At 44.5% G+C, this 14773-nt stretch overlaps 1 protein-coding gene across 2 annotated transcripts in view; it reads right to left on the bottom strand.

Moving 5' to 3' along the window:
* The window catches only part of shcbp1 (SHC SH2-domain binding protein 1), a 43402-nt gene extending 33775 nt beyond the window's left edge, over positions 1-9627 (bottom strand). The window contains exons 1-5 of one of the 2 annotated variants that reach the window (XM_068049363.1): positions 9313-9627; positions 8614-8667; positions 8199-8348; positions 7413-7528; positions 3913-4121 (exon numbers count right to left, since the gene is read on the bottom strand). In XM_068049363.1, the coding sequence (XP_067905464.1) occupies positions 3913-4121; positions 7413-7528; positions 8199-8348; positions 8614-8667; positions 9313-9442 (659 nt within the window). In that variant the 5' untranslated portion in view covers positions 9443-9627. The remainder of the gene's footprint in view (positions 1-3912; positions 4122-7412; positions 7529-8198; positions 8349-8613; positions 8668-9312) is intronic. The other variant, XM_068049364.1, reaches the window with a different exon arrangement.
* Between the last annotated feature and the right edge of the window lie 5146 nt (positions 9628-14773).

Consider the following 14773-nt stretch of genomic DNA (forward strand, 5'->3'; position numbering starts at 1 on the left):
AAAGGATATAGACAGATTAAGTGAGTGGGCAAAAATTTGGCAGATGGAGTATAATGTGGGAAAATGTGAACTTGTCCACTTTGGTAGGAAGAATAGAAAAGCTTAAATGGAGACAGATTGCAGAACTTGATGGAACAGAGGGATCTGGGTGTCCTGGTACATAGAGTCATAGAATGATAGAGTTACGCAGCACAGAAACAGGCCCTTCGGCCCATCGTGTCTGTGCCGGCCATCAAGCACCTATCTATTCTAATCCCATTTTCCAGCACTTGGCCCGTAGTCTTGTATGTATTGGCGTTTCAAGTGCTCATCTAAATACTTCTTAAATGTTGGGAGGGTTCCTGCCTCTACCACCTCTTCAGGCAGTGCATTCCAGATTCCAACCACCCTCTGGGTGAACATTTTTTTCCTCAAATCCCCTCTAACCCTCCTGCCCCTTACCTTAAAATCTATGCCCCCTAGTTATTGACACGACCGCTACGGGAAAAAGTTTCTTCCCATCTACCCATCTGTGCCCCTCAATTTTGTATACCTCAATCAGGTTCCCCCCCTCAGCCTTCTTTGCTCTAAGGAAAACAACCCTAGCCTATCCAGTCTCTCTTCAGAGCCGAAATGCTCCAGCCCAGGCAACATCCTGGTGAATCTCCCCTGCACCCTCTCCAGTGCAATCACATCCTTCCTATACTGTGGCGATCAGAACTGTACACAAAACTCCAGCTGTGGCCTAACTAGCGTTTTATACAGCTCCAATATAACCTCCCTTCTCTTATATTCTGTGCCTCAGCTAATAAAGGCAAGTATCCCATAAGCCTTCCTCGCCACCTTATCTACCTGCTCTGCTGCCTTCAGTGATCTATGGGCAAGTACACCAAGGTCCCTCTGTACTTCCTAGGGTCCTACCATCCTTGTATATTCCCTTGCCTTGTCAGTCCTCCCAAAATGCATCACCTCACACTTCTCAGGATTAAATTCCATTTGCCATTGCTCCGCTCATCTTACCAGCCCATCTATATCATCCTGTAATCTAAGGTTTTCCTCCTCACTATTTACGACACCATCAATTTTCGTGTCATCTGCGAACTTACTGATCATACCTCCTATATTCACGTCTAAATCATTAACGTACACTACAAACAGCAAGGGTCCCAGCACCAATCAGGTACAGCAAGTGATTCGGAAGGCATATGGAATGCTGCCGTTTATTGCAAGGGGGATCAAGTATAAAAGTAGGCAAGTTTTACTGCAGTTATACATGACCCTGGTGAGACCGCACCTGGAGTACTGTGTACAGTTTTGGTTTCCTTATTTGAAAAAGGATACAATTGTGTTAGCAGTTCAGAGAAGGTTCACTCAACTAATTCCATGGATGAAGGGCTTATCTTATGAAGAAAGGCTCAACCTGTTCAACCTATACCCATTGGCGTTTGGAAGACCGAGAGGTGATCTTATTGAAACATAAGATCTTGAGGGGACTTGATAGAGTGGATATCGGGAGGATGTTTCCTCTTGTGGGGGAAGACTAGAACTAAGCGACACAGTTTAAGAATAAGAGGTCTCCCTTTTAAGACGGAGATTAGGAGAATTTTTTTTCCTCAAAGGGTCAATAGTCTGTGGAATTTACTTCACCAAAAAGCAGTGAAAGCTGGGTCATTGAATGTATTCAAGGTTGAGTTAGATACCTTTTTGATAGACAAGGGAGTCAAAGGTTATGGGGGAGACAGGAAAGTGGAGTTGAAACCACAACCAGATCAGCCATGATCTTATCAATTGGCCTACTCCTGCTCTCAAGTCCTATGTTCCTATGAAATGATCAAGGTTTGTCACCATTACTCCACTGAAACTGCCAGTAAATTCTGGAGTCAGCACACGAGCTGAATAATGAGGAAATCAAGAGGCTACTGTTGTGATTCTACGCTTCTCCAGAGGGTGCACTGTTGAGGCACTCCCCACCACCCCAACAAAATGCAACAAATGGAAAACAATTGAATTAACGAGAACATCCACTATTACAGTTAGCCAAGCTGTTAAAAAAAAAAACTTGACAAGGTTACACTTTACTGAATGAGGTGTAACTGGGTTTTAACAGCATACTAACTTCATAATTATTACTAAACACCCTCATTGGCCCTGAAAAGCTAATTTTATATTTGTGGATTGTAAAAATTCTCCATAATAAAAAAATTCAATTAAAAAAAAAGTTTATTTTAGCTTCTATCTTAATCCATTTATTTCGCTATCTGAAAATTTAAATTAAAGTAGTGAAGGATATTAAGTGCTTTTAATTTCCTGGTTTGCTGTGGGTAAGTACTTCAATTTGATTGACTGCTTACCTGCTTGCTACTATCATTGCTGCTGCACTCCAGAACAGCGCCTTGATTTGGGGCCAGATTTAAACTGCCACTAGGAGAGGATAAAACCACACCACAGGGATCATTCGATCTCTGTGGGCAACCTTCTTCAAGGTGATCACAAAATCCGAACAATATATATTTAACAAATGACACTGATTCTGAAGAACTACTTTAGGATGCCTTCCCACCTGAAACCAGAAAACAGGATTTCCCTCTCTCCTCATGGTTGTTAGTTTTAGCACCTTTGACAAGTGCAACAAACTCTTTCCAAATCTAGTTAGACATTCACTGAAAATAGATAAGTATTTGATATGTCTATATACAATAAAATGTTAGTCTTTAAGCAGTCCCAGTGCAGACATTCCTGTAATATGATGCAATTGAAAATCAATGCACGCGCCCAATTCACAGTCCAAACGCTTCTCCCATCTATTAGTTCTAATGAACAGAAAATCATGGGGACTGAAAATCAGACATGTGCTCAAATTCTTGTCATGCACTCCAATCACATGAATCTCTGCCAGCAGGGTTGTATTCCCTGGGATTAAGAACTAAGGCATAATTTGACCAAAGTTTAAGATATATAGGGGAACTGATAGGGTAGAAAGAGAGAGAGAAACTATTTCCGCTGGTTGAGGAATCTAGGACTCGAGGACATAGCACAAAAATTAGAGCCAGGCCTTTCAGGAGTGAAGTTAGGAAACACTTCTTCACACAAATGGCAGCTGATGCTGGGTCAATTGTTAATTTTAACTCTGAGATTGATAGAAATCTAATAACTAAAAAGTAGTAAGGAACATGGGACAAATGCAGGTATATGGAGTTAGGTCACAGATCAGCCATGACTGGCATGGACTCACTGGGCCGAATGGCCTCCTTGTGTCAGTATGACTACGACTTACAGCTATGATCTCACTGAATGACGGAACAGGCTTAAGAGGCTAAATGGCCTAGGTTCCGAAAAGAATGTCCACCCATCTAAAATCTCTACTTCAAATGATATGAAATAAAATGAACTTCACATCGCCTGATTCTTTTTTCACATTTAAAATAAAGTCACCAGGAAAAAAAAATGGTCAGCTTCTTTCAGCTGCCAGGATTTGCACTTGCGGCCCAACAAACATGCAAAAGTAAATAGTTTACATCATACCTGTACAACCTTTCCAGCACTATTACCAGTATCATCTGCTGCTCCCTCTCCAGGAATCTCACTATCACCTGCCACCTTCTCTAGCACTTGCCTCTCAATGAAATGTCTCATCTATCCAGTTCCTACCTTATTTCTCCTGGCACTCCAAATTTTATCCTACTGCTTAGTTTGTGACTTCTTTCACCCACAAGCAATCAACCTGGTTTCATAACTGAACTCACCATGCAAATTAAAAACATGTCTGTTTTACTGGTCAACAACCTAGAGATTATTCACAGCTTCTTACTCCTAACAGTTTGACAGTAATGATTTGAAGCAAAAAGGGAGAGACCAATTAAGAATATTCAGTAGTTTGAATCCTTGCGTTTTAAAAAAAAAAGTCAGACACAAGTCTTTCATTAAATTGATTACCGGAGATGTTCAATAGAGAGGGCTGTTTGGTCAAACTCTCCTGTCTCATCAGACACCACATACAGTTCTTGCAATGGCACTAGGTGCTCTTTTGCCTCAAGGAAACTTTCCATTGCTTCTGCATCAAGAGGATATGTTTCAGACTCATAAAGGAATGGTTCTTTTAACTTTACCACTGCCCTGAAGCTCGAAGTCTCCACATCAGTCACCTGAAATTATAAGCAGATCTGTTTTTAAAAACAGAATAACCTCAGTGTATTATTTTCTAATTTTGTTCAACCAGTATGATTCAAAATGCAAACCTTCATTAACTATTGTTTTTGAAATATACTTGATGTAAAGGTCAAGTGTCACGTGAGCAATTTTGACCAGGATGAATACGACCGGAACAAAATGACATTATACTGCTGGCCGGGGAGGTGGGGGTTTACAGTCGTGCAGTAGGGGGCTATCCTTTTGAGGTAAGGGACTCGAGGTAAATGAGCGAATCTGATCGAGGAGATCATAGAAATAAAACAAAAAAAAGTCTTTAAAGGTTTAAAATAGGTTAATATTAAGAGGCATCAGCCAGCTTTGCATACGAAATGTTTGAATATGAATTTCTATACAAGTGGTTGGCCAATACAGACAGCTAGTTGTAGATAGTTAGTCTTTGTTAACATATTTAATGTCTGTCCAAAATGTAGTTTTGCACATGACAGCATGTTATTTGTTTACATGGAACCCATTTGAATGTTCTGTTTAATTTCATATCTGCTGCATTTGCTGTGTGCTGTTTTCCTCTATTTTTTGCTATTTTCCCACAATTTTTTTTTCTGTTAACTCATTGGTTCTTCACCCAAGTCTTCTTTGTTACAACTCCAGGACACTAATCTTTTTGATGATTCTTTTCATCCTACACTATTGGCACATTACTTTGTTCTTTTAATGTCTCTCTTTTATACTGTTGGATAATATAAAAGTAAATCCATATTCTATTAAGCAATCTTGAGATCATTCATTACTCCTTTTCTGCGATTGACTATTCATTCACTCCCTCTTCTGATTTTTCTCTCCAACCTAATTAAAATTCCTCCTCACCTTTCAGTTATGATGAAAGATTACACATCCAAAATGAAATAATGTTTCCCATTTGTTACATATCCATGAGGCTAGGTCCAAAGTCAAGATAGCAAGCTGGGTGTATTTTTTTAAAGCTATAATTTAGACTCATACCCTGCAACAAATGCCTCATTCACTGGTTTATAATCTAGACCTACTGAAAGCAAAGACATAATCTAACAGAATTGGTTATTTTGCCAAATTGGTTAAAAAAAATTAATGCGTTACATTTAGAACAAAGAGGACCTACATGAGGAATCAACAAGTAAAGAGAGTCAAAAGTATAACTAAGCTTGTATGAGCGCTAAAAACGAAAGCTCTATAGATTCTGAGAGGCCTTGACAGGATAGATGCCTGGCAGCTGTTTCCCCTATCTAGTGTCTAGAACTAGCAGGCATAGACTCAGGAAAAGGCATTGGCCATTTAGGACTGAGATGAGGAGAAAATTTCTTCACTCAAAGGGTTGTGAATCTTTGAATTTCTCTACTCGTGGGCGTGGATGCTCAGTTGTTGAATATATTCAAGCCTGCGATCGATAAGAGTTTTGTACTCTAGAGGAAATCAAGGGATATGGAGATTGGGCAGAAAAATGGACTAGGGGGTCGAGATCAGCCATGATCTTATTAAATGGAGGAGCAGGCTCGAGGGGCCGCAATCCTGCTCCCACCTTATATTAACATAGATTTTTCTAAAATAAAAACATAAAATGCTGGGAACACTTGGGTCCGGCAATATCTGTGCAAAGAGAAAGAAAAAGAGTTAATCTTTCAGGACGATGACCTTTCAGCCAAACTGGAAAAAGTTAGAGATATTTAGGTTTAAGCAAGCAGAGGCATGGAAAGGGAGAAGAACAAGAGGGAAAATCTGTGATAGGATGGAAGGTAGGAGAGATTAATTGACAAAAGGGACAATGGTGCAACACAAAAGGGAGTGGTAATGGGACAAGTAGAGGAATAAAAGATGGGTCTAGAGGAGGTGTAAATGGGTAAAACAGAATTAATACTGCTGTCTGAAAAACTGGGGCAGAAGCCATGATCTGAAATTGTTGAATAGTGTCTTCTGGACTCAACATTATGAAGTGCCCAATGGAAAGAGAAGGTGCTGTTCCTCTATCCTACATTGAACTTCATTGACCTCCTTCACCCTTTCAAGGAAAGAGTGGGACAGAGAACTAAAATGACAAGTAACTGGAAACTCAGGGTCACACTGAATGGAAGTATTCGCAAAGAAGTCACCCAATCAGTGTTTGGCATCCCCAATATCGAGGAGACCACGTCATGAGTGGTAAATATGCTATACTAAATTGAAGTACTAGGAAATTGCTGTTTCACCTGAAAGGAATGTTTTGGAGCCCAGGACAGTGGGAAGGGAATGGGTAAAAGGCAGGTATTGCATCTCACGTGCTTGCATGGAAAGGTGCTGTAGGAAGGGGAGGGGAGGGGTTGTTGGGGTTGATCGAGTAGAGGCCCAGGGTGTCAAGGAGGGAACAGTCCCAACAGAATGCTGAAAGTCGAGGGAAGAGTACTGCAAGTTCAGAGGGAGGTAGGTTAGAATGAGCAAGGGGAGCAGAGAAATTGAGACAGTCGATGTAGCACCAGCAGTTCTCAATGAAACAATCAAGAGAGGGTAACAGGCCAGAGGAAGGGGGCCCAGTAGAGCAAGAATCTTGAGAACAGGAGAGTCGGCTCTGTGGGAGCAGGGGAAGACTGCTGGCCAAAGTTCGTGTGGAGGTGAAGGAAGGTGAGCCCAGCATCATGCTAAGCTTGAAATTTATTGAGCTGTAGACATAAAGGAATGAAGCTGAGGCCTTTGCTGAGGATTAATCGCTTAGGATCAGAGAGGGGAACGTCAGAGGGGATAGTGAAAACATGGCAAGAAATCCCTAAAAAAAAAAACAGGAAGGCTTGGCTCTGGCCTTTGAATAAAGGAAACACCAGAAGCTTAAAGAAACTTTTCAAAACTGGAAAAAAGACCTGTGGTCTCGTGCAAGTTCCAAGCCTCTTTCCAGGGCAGGAACATGGAGTCTCAGAAGAAACTGCATTCCAGTGATATGAAAAAAAACGTCATCCCCAGTCAATCAAGATTGAGCAAGTTCCTTCAGTGCGTGAAAGACGTTTGAATTACAAAGCACATACAGAAATATTAACGACTGAAATTTAAAATTGATAATGGCTCAACATAGATTTGAATCAATGAAATTTGAGGAGTAAATATTTATACTTTTCTCACAGCACACCCAAAACATCTCACCTTTTTGGTATAACCAAGGGATTGAAGCCCATTAGATCTTGGAGAATACACATACTATAATGAGTTGTGTTTGTGCAGCACTGCAGGCAGAAGTACCAAAATGCAGTAGTTAGCATCACCATATATATTTATTTAAAATAGACATTTACCTCAACAAGCACCTCAAACATATCATTGGACCAGAGTGCTTGCCATCCGTATGGTTCTAGGACCTTCTCCAAATATTCTGCAATGAAATCTTTCACTTCTGATGGTTTAGTATCACCTGCTCGTTAAAATTAGGAACAGTGAATCCTCAATGACTTCAATATTCTAAACAAGAATTTTAGACAATATCCTGCACCACAAGAACTTAATACAAAAATATGGAATGAGAAAAGATGACCAGATACTATTGTGAATTTTTTCCACAGATTTTGTATAATTTACTCTATAATGGATATCGTCCAACTTATTTAAATTTCCTGAGAACTGAATAACCACAGGCAAAAAATAGCTTTGCGAAATTTCTTCTTGGTCTCCAAGGTAACCTCTCAAAACTCCAAAATGTCAATCTTATATTACAATCTATCTTATGCAGCCTGCACAGCTGCATTCCATCAGCATAGCTGCCATTATGCTCCACAGAATATTTGATCAGTTATTACCAAAAACTGAAATTCCTTTCTTAAAGAGCTGGAAAAGTATCTGGTTAATTGTCAAAACATTAAGCATTTTTCCATATTAATTATTCTATAGGAAAGATATTCTTCCATCTCTAGTCTCACTTGTATGCCTACCCTCTTTTAGTTGCCATTGTCAAAGTTAAATACCTTCTGGTATCTGCATTATCCATACTTTTCATTTTAAAGATCTGGATTAATATTACAAAACAACTTTGTTTATACTGCGAATAGAAATTTTAATGTCGAAACACATTGATAGAAATAACAAACCCAATATATAGTCCTGGTAAGCCCTGTATCGCTCATAATAAGTGAGTTGGGATGTCTCAATAACTTCTGGAAACTTTGATGTTCCTTGATGCAAAAGATTTTCCTTCTTGAGACTGTCACAATTGTCTCTATTTTCATCTTGAAAGAGGCCTGGATTTAAAATAGAAAATAACACTTGCTGTCATGCACAACCCCTTAGACATTTGGAAATAAATGCACTAGTTCCTTGCTGACATTAGTTTTAGATACAATACTACAATATTATTGTACTAATGGTAATTTACTGACAGAACCTGCAAAAATTCTGACAGAGAATAACAGTTGTTCTTGGAAAATGACAGTGAATCCGGCAAGAGCAACCTGCAGCTTATTATGGCCCATAATTCATGAGTGCCCACACTGATTGGATACTTACAAGTAGATACATGGTAAACAGATCTGTTAGGCCTGTCAAGTTCACCACTGTCCACTGCAGGAAATAGTTAAGAGATTCCATTAGTGTGAGCATTAGCAAGAATAGAAGAATATATTTGAAAGAACACAATGCATCAAAGCACATCATACTACTTTTTTAATATCTATACTGCTCGTAGTTATTATTGCAGGGAGTACAGTTTGTTAGTGCTTGTGGTACTTTCCAGCCATCTAGCAGTTGAAAGTTCAATTCCTACCATAGCAAGTTGTGAAAATGAATTCAATAAATCTGATAGTTTGTAGGCTGACGCCATAAAATGAGCATGACTGAAGTTTTCTAAACATTCAATTGATTCACTAATGCCTTCAGAGAAGGGAACCTGAACCTCTACCCAGTCCAGCCTAGACATCACTCGAGTCCCAATCTAGATGGTTGACTCATTGTCCTCAGGGGAACAAGATATGGGGAATAAACACACCCATGCCAGGTCACCACAGCCCAAGAACAAGTCCAGAAAAAATTGCACTGTGGTAGGGAAGAAGGGAGTCCGGGGGCGGGGGAGAAAGGACTCCGTTGGGAGGATGGGGTGGAAGCCAACGCTCCTTCTCCCCCACTTTCCTCCCCCTTCTCTGCGTAGAGGACTCGGGTATTGGGCCAGTGCTCAGGCACTGCCTGGAGCCTGATTCCTCTCACACTCACCTCCTACGGTCCTTGTCAGCGCCGCCTTAGTCTCACCCGGCGGCTCCGGCTGGATCGTGTCCGCCAGCCCCTCACCGGCCAGCGCTGCCGCTGCCTCAACCGGTGGAGGCGACTGATGCTCTTCAAACATTGCGTAGGACCGGCCTGCGTTCCCGCGGCCCGAACTCGGACGGGTCCGGGTTCCGCTTCCCTTGTCTTGGTCCGGGTCTCCCCGTCTCTGTCCCAGTCCCGCTTTCCCCCGTCTCTATCTCTATCCCAGTCCCGCTTCCCCTGTCCCTGTTCCACTTTACCCTGTCACTGTTCGCGCGCCTGGCGGTTACACTAAGTTCCTGATTCAAATTTGGCCACTTGCGCTCCCTGATTGGTTGAACGGCCGGCAGCGTCTCGGCGGCAGGAGAGGCGGGTGAACAAAATGATAGAGAGCGGCACCACACCGCCCCCCAGCGAGGGGTAGACACACCGCTCTCCCCCCCCCTCCCCAGTGAGGGGGAGACACAACAGCCCCAGCCAGGGGAAGACAGAACCCCAGCCAGGGGGATACACATTACCCCCCAGTGAGGGGGAGGCAGAACATCCCCAGCCAGGGGAAGACAGAACAGCCCCAGCCAGGGGGAGACACATTACCCCCCAGTGAGGGGGAGGCAGAACATCCCCAGCCAGGGGAAGACAGAACAGCCCCAGCCAGGGGGAGACACATTACCCCCCAGTGAGGGGGAGGCAGAACATCCCCAGCCAGGGGAAGACAGAACAGCCCCAGCCAGGGGGAGACACATCACCCCCCCCCCCCCCCCCCACAGCAAAGAGGGGACACATCATTCCCAATGAGGGGGAGACAGAACAGCCCCAACGAGGGGGAAACCCATCGCCCTCCCCCCCCCCCACAGCCAGGGGTAGATGCACTGCACCCCCCCCCCCCCCCACCAGACAGGGGGAGACACAACATCCTCCAGTCACAAGAACACAAGAAATAGTAGCAGAAGTAGACCATATGGCCCATTGAGACTGCTCTCATGGCTGATGGCTGATGGCTGATCTTGGGCTTCAATTCCACTTTCCTGCCTGCTTCCCATATCCCTTGATTCACTGCGAGACCAAAAATTTGTCTATCTCAGCCTTAAATATATTCAATGACACAACCATATTCACAACCATCTGGGGTAGAGAATTCCAAAGATTCACAACCCTTTGAGTGTAGTAATTTCTCCTCATCTCAATCCTGAATGATTGACCCCTTGTTCCGAGACAATGTCCCTGTGTTTCAGATTCCCTGATCAGTGGCAACAATCTCTCAGCTTCTACACTATCAAGCCCTTTCAGAATCTTATATGTCTCAATTAGATTACCTCTGATTCTTCTAAACTCTAGAGAATATAGGCCCAATTTACTCAGCCTCTCATCCAGGGACCAATTTAGTAAATCTTCGCTGCACTGCCTCCAGTGCAATTATAACCTTTCATAAATGTGGAGACCAAAACTACACACAGTGGCCTGAATTTTATCGGCCCCTTGACGCCATGGGTCACGATGCGGGGGCCGGTAAAATTCTGCTGGGAGTGGCCTGCCCCGAACCCTGAGGTCGAGAAGGGCCTAAGGGCCTGCTGCATATTACCGGCGGCAGGGAGACCTCGGTGCAGCACCCCACCGCTCGGTGGCGGCACCCCAATTATCATATTCAAAACTGTACTTATCTCTGCAGATTATGCAGCCCACTGCCTCTCGATGCACACTTCTGGATTATATGTTGAACGGGCGGTTGTCATGTGCCATCCGTTTCCCAAACAGAAAAATTGGCGGGTCATTAGAGGCAGAAGTTTTCTCTTCCGAAGGTAAGTTCAGATATTCAGGGGTCTCACTCTGCATTCTGGAAGGGAGTAGGGGGAATTACAGGGGTCTCACTCTGCATTCTGGAAGGGAGGGGGGGGGATTACAGGGGTCTCACTCTGCATTCTGGAAGGGAGGGGGGGGGATTACAGGGGTCTCACTCTGCATTCTTAAAGGGAGGAGGGAGGGGGTGTGGGATTACTGGAGAGAAAGTTCTGCAGGCATGAAGGGAGGTACTGTGTACCCCCTCCCCCTCCGTAAACAGTGTGCACTCCGCATTTGTTTGTGTTTGTGAAGGAGCCTGTATGTGGGGAGGGTGCCAGAAAGGGCAGGAGCATTAAGGTTATATAGATGGTGGGGGCAATCGATGCAGCTGGTAGGATCTTGATGTGGTCATGCTGTGCCACTCTGAGTGTTGGCCAAGATGAGCAATGCCACGCCATGCCACATAGTTGATCCAGAAAGCACCTGATGTACCCGTCGACACCAATCCCTGCCCTGTTAGGAACCTTCGAATAAATGAAGGGTTCAACTTTATTTACCACATGGAAATAAGTATGACTCATCCTACATTGTGTGATCCTCTGCTCCTGAAGATCCATATGTGCTGCAGCCAAAATCAACAGGCAGCTGTGATCCACGTAGAGGCCCCCAGTCGTGAGAAGCAGCCCCCAAGGGGAGCTCGCCATTACGATTGCCATACATCTACAAGCCCCACATGACATGCCATCGGATGTCAGAGCACCAGTGTCAGAGGCAATTGCGCATGTAGAGAAGGTGATGACACGTCTCTGTGCCCTGCTCAAAGATGACCTGCAGCCAATGGGCTTCGGTGGACATCCTATCCCTTTGTTCCTCATAGTGGCAGAGATTCTCAAGCTTGACGCCGATGCAGAATTTCAGGGGCGCACCGGAGACCTTTTTGGGGTCACACAGTCAGCAGTGCACCGCTGCATCAGGGAGGTCACTGATGACTTGCACTGGAGGGCCAGTGAGTATGTCCGCTTCAGGATGGACCCTCACAGCCAGGTCCAGAGAGCCTCGGTTTCGGCACTATTGCCGGATAACCAAAGGTTTGGGTTCATAGACTGCACCCATATGGCCATCAGGCCTCCCACCAGGCTACCACCTGCAGACATCATCATTAAAGGAATCTCTCAATCTTCGTGAAGCTGGTATGTGATCATCGGAAATGCTTCATGCAAATCTGTGCCCACTTCTCAGGCAGCTGCCATGACACATGGGTCCTCTGCCAGTCCCAACTGCCACCACTGTTCACTGAACTGGCTCAGATGGAGGGGTGGCTTCCTGGAGACAAGGGCTATCCCTTGCACACATGGCTCCCGACACCAGTGAGAGACCCCACCACTGCTGCAGAGGAGAGATACAACACCAGCCACTGAGCTACAAGAGCCACCATTGAGCAGGTGAGCGGCATTCTGAAAGAGCGCTTCCAATGCCTGGATGGATAGGGTGGTGCCCTGTACTACGGGCTGAAAAGGCCAGCTCCTTTCTTTGCTACTCACTGTGCTCTTCACAACTATGCACCCAATAGGGGCCAGGCCTGGCATGATGAGGAGAGACGTCAACAGCATTCCTCCTCGGACTATAAGGACACTGAGGACCTACAACATGAAAGGCGCATGGGAGGGCAGATGGCACCCAGGCTCTGCACGCAGGGCTAGCAGTGAGCAAGGGATGTACGACAGTGGCTTATCAGACAAAGGCTCTCTGCTCTATAGGAACCGTCATGAGCTCTGCAAGCCACATATCACCCTCGCTCACCTACTGTGCACCAGTCCACATCTGCAGCATCCCCATGTAAACCATTGGAGCTGACTGAGCCAATGTCCATGTCACTGCATCCGAGGAGACACTCATGAGTAATGGTGGCATGACAATGATGTTATTGCATACGTTGGCTCTCCTGAAGGTCTAACGGTACAAAGTGATGTGACATTGGCACCATATGCTGACACACATCATTCACACAGAGAAAAGGACACACATGTTGGTGATGAACATTTAGTGAAAGATGTATTTACATTGCTGTGACACCCAGCATTCCGATTTGTGTCAGTGTGTTCTCTGTAAATGCTTGCGAGTGCCCCTTCTCAGTGCAACCTCTGCACTAGCAGTCTGACTGGAGGAAGGCTGCTGATCTGATTGGTCTTTAGCTGTGGATGATTTTTGCGCTCGTACCCTGTGCGCATGAGGCCTAGAGGGCCCCGGCTGGCTGGGGGAGTACTCGTTCATCCCCTTCCGGCATTGGGCCCTTTGACGCCGGATGGTCTCACGGCTACTCACCTGCTCTGCCATCTCCAGCCAGACTGCCTTGTTCAGGCAGGAGGGCCTCTTCTTACCGCCACTGGTGAAAAGGACCTCCCGCCTTGCCCGCACAGCCTGGAGGAGAGTGAGCAGGGAGACTTCGCTGCACTGTGGGGTCACTCTAGAGCACCCCTCTGCCATCTTCGGCTTTTGGTGTGATCCTTTAAATGCAAAGGTGACTCCACTGTGTAACTGCTCTAACTTCTGGCTGCAAGGTTTGTCTTGCACATGTTTGAAAACCAATGCATGACTAGTGAGGACATCTGTGCTGTTGTCATGGTTTTTCAACTATTACACATCAACGCATGTTCATGAACACTTTGCTTCTGCTGCAGCTGATCATAGTTATTGGTGTAATATTTCTAGTTGACAATGCTGCTAGAATATGAACCTATTTTCCTGCTTTTTAACAAAGATCATTTAATTGCGGTTACATGTATTTTCACATAACAGTTAGCAGAGAAAGGAATGCAGATTCCAAATGCATATTAGTCTGCGGTTTTTAGAAGCCCATAGTATGCAAAATTAAGATTATTCACCCAGGTGCGGCACGCCTACAAGAAGTAATGTTACACTTGAGTAGAAGAAAAGGATTGCAACTTCACAGGACACTGGGACACAGCAGGGTAGGTATGTGGCAGCAAAGCAGAAAGTGCTGGGGAAACTCAGCAGGTCAGGCAGCATCTATGGAGAGAGACGCAGAGTTAACTTTCAGGTCTGTGAACTTGGTCACAGGTGATTGGCAAAAGAATGCCAAGTCAGCTGTGTGCCTGGAAAAAGAGAGTAGTGGTGAATGGTTGTTTTTTGAATTGGAGGAAGGTATATAGTGGGATTCCCCAGGGATCGGTATTAGAACCACTGCTTTTTTGATCTATATTAATGACCTAGACCTGTGTGTGCAGGGCACAATTTCAAAATTTGTGGATGACACAAAACTTAGAAGTGTTGTGAACGGTGAGGAGGATAGAAATAGACTTCAAGAGGACATGGACAGTCTAATGAAATAGGCGGACACGTGGCAGATGAAATTTAATGCAGAGAAGTGTGAAGTGATACATTTTGGTAGGAAGAATGAGGAAAGGCAATATAAAATAAAGGATACAACTCTAAAAGGGGTGCAGGAGCAGAGGGACTTGGGGGGGTACATGTGCACAAATTGCTGAAGGTGGCAGGGCAGGTTGAGAAAGCCATTAGTAAGGCATATGGGATCCTGGGCTTTATAAATAGAAGCATGGAGTACAAAAGCAAGGAGGTTATGGTGAACCTTTATAAAACATTGGTTCGGCCTCAACTGAAGTATTGCGTCCAATTC

The sequence above is a fragment of the Heterodontus francisci genome, chromosome 17 (genome assembly GCF_036365525.1).
Source record: "Heterodontus francisci isolate sHetFra1 chromosome 17, sHetFra1.hap1, whole genome shotgun sequence".
Classification (NCBI taxonomy): domain Eukaryota; kingdom Metazoa; phylum Chordata; class Chondrichthyes; order Heterodontiformes; family Heterodontidae; genus Heterodontus; species Heterodontus francisci.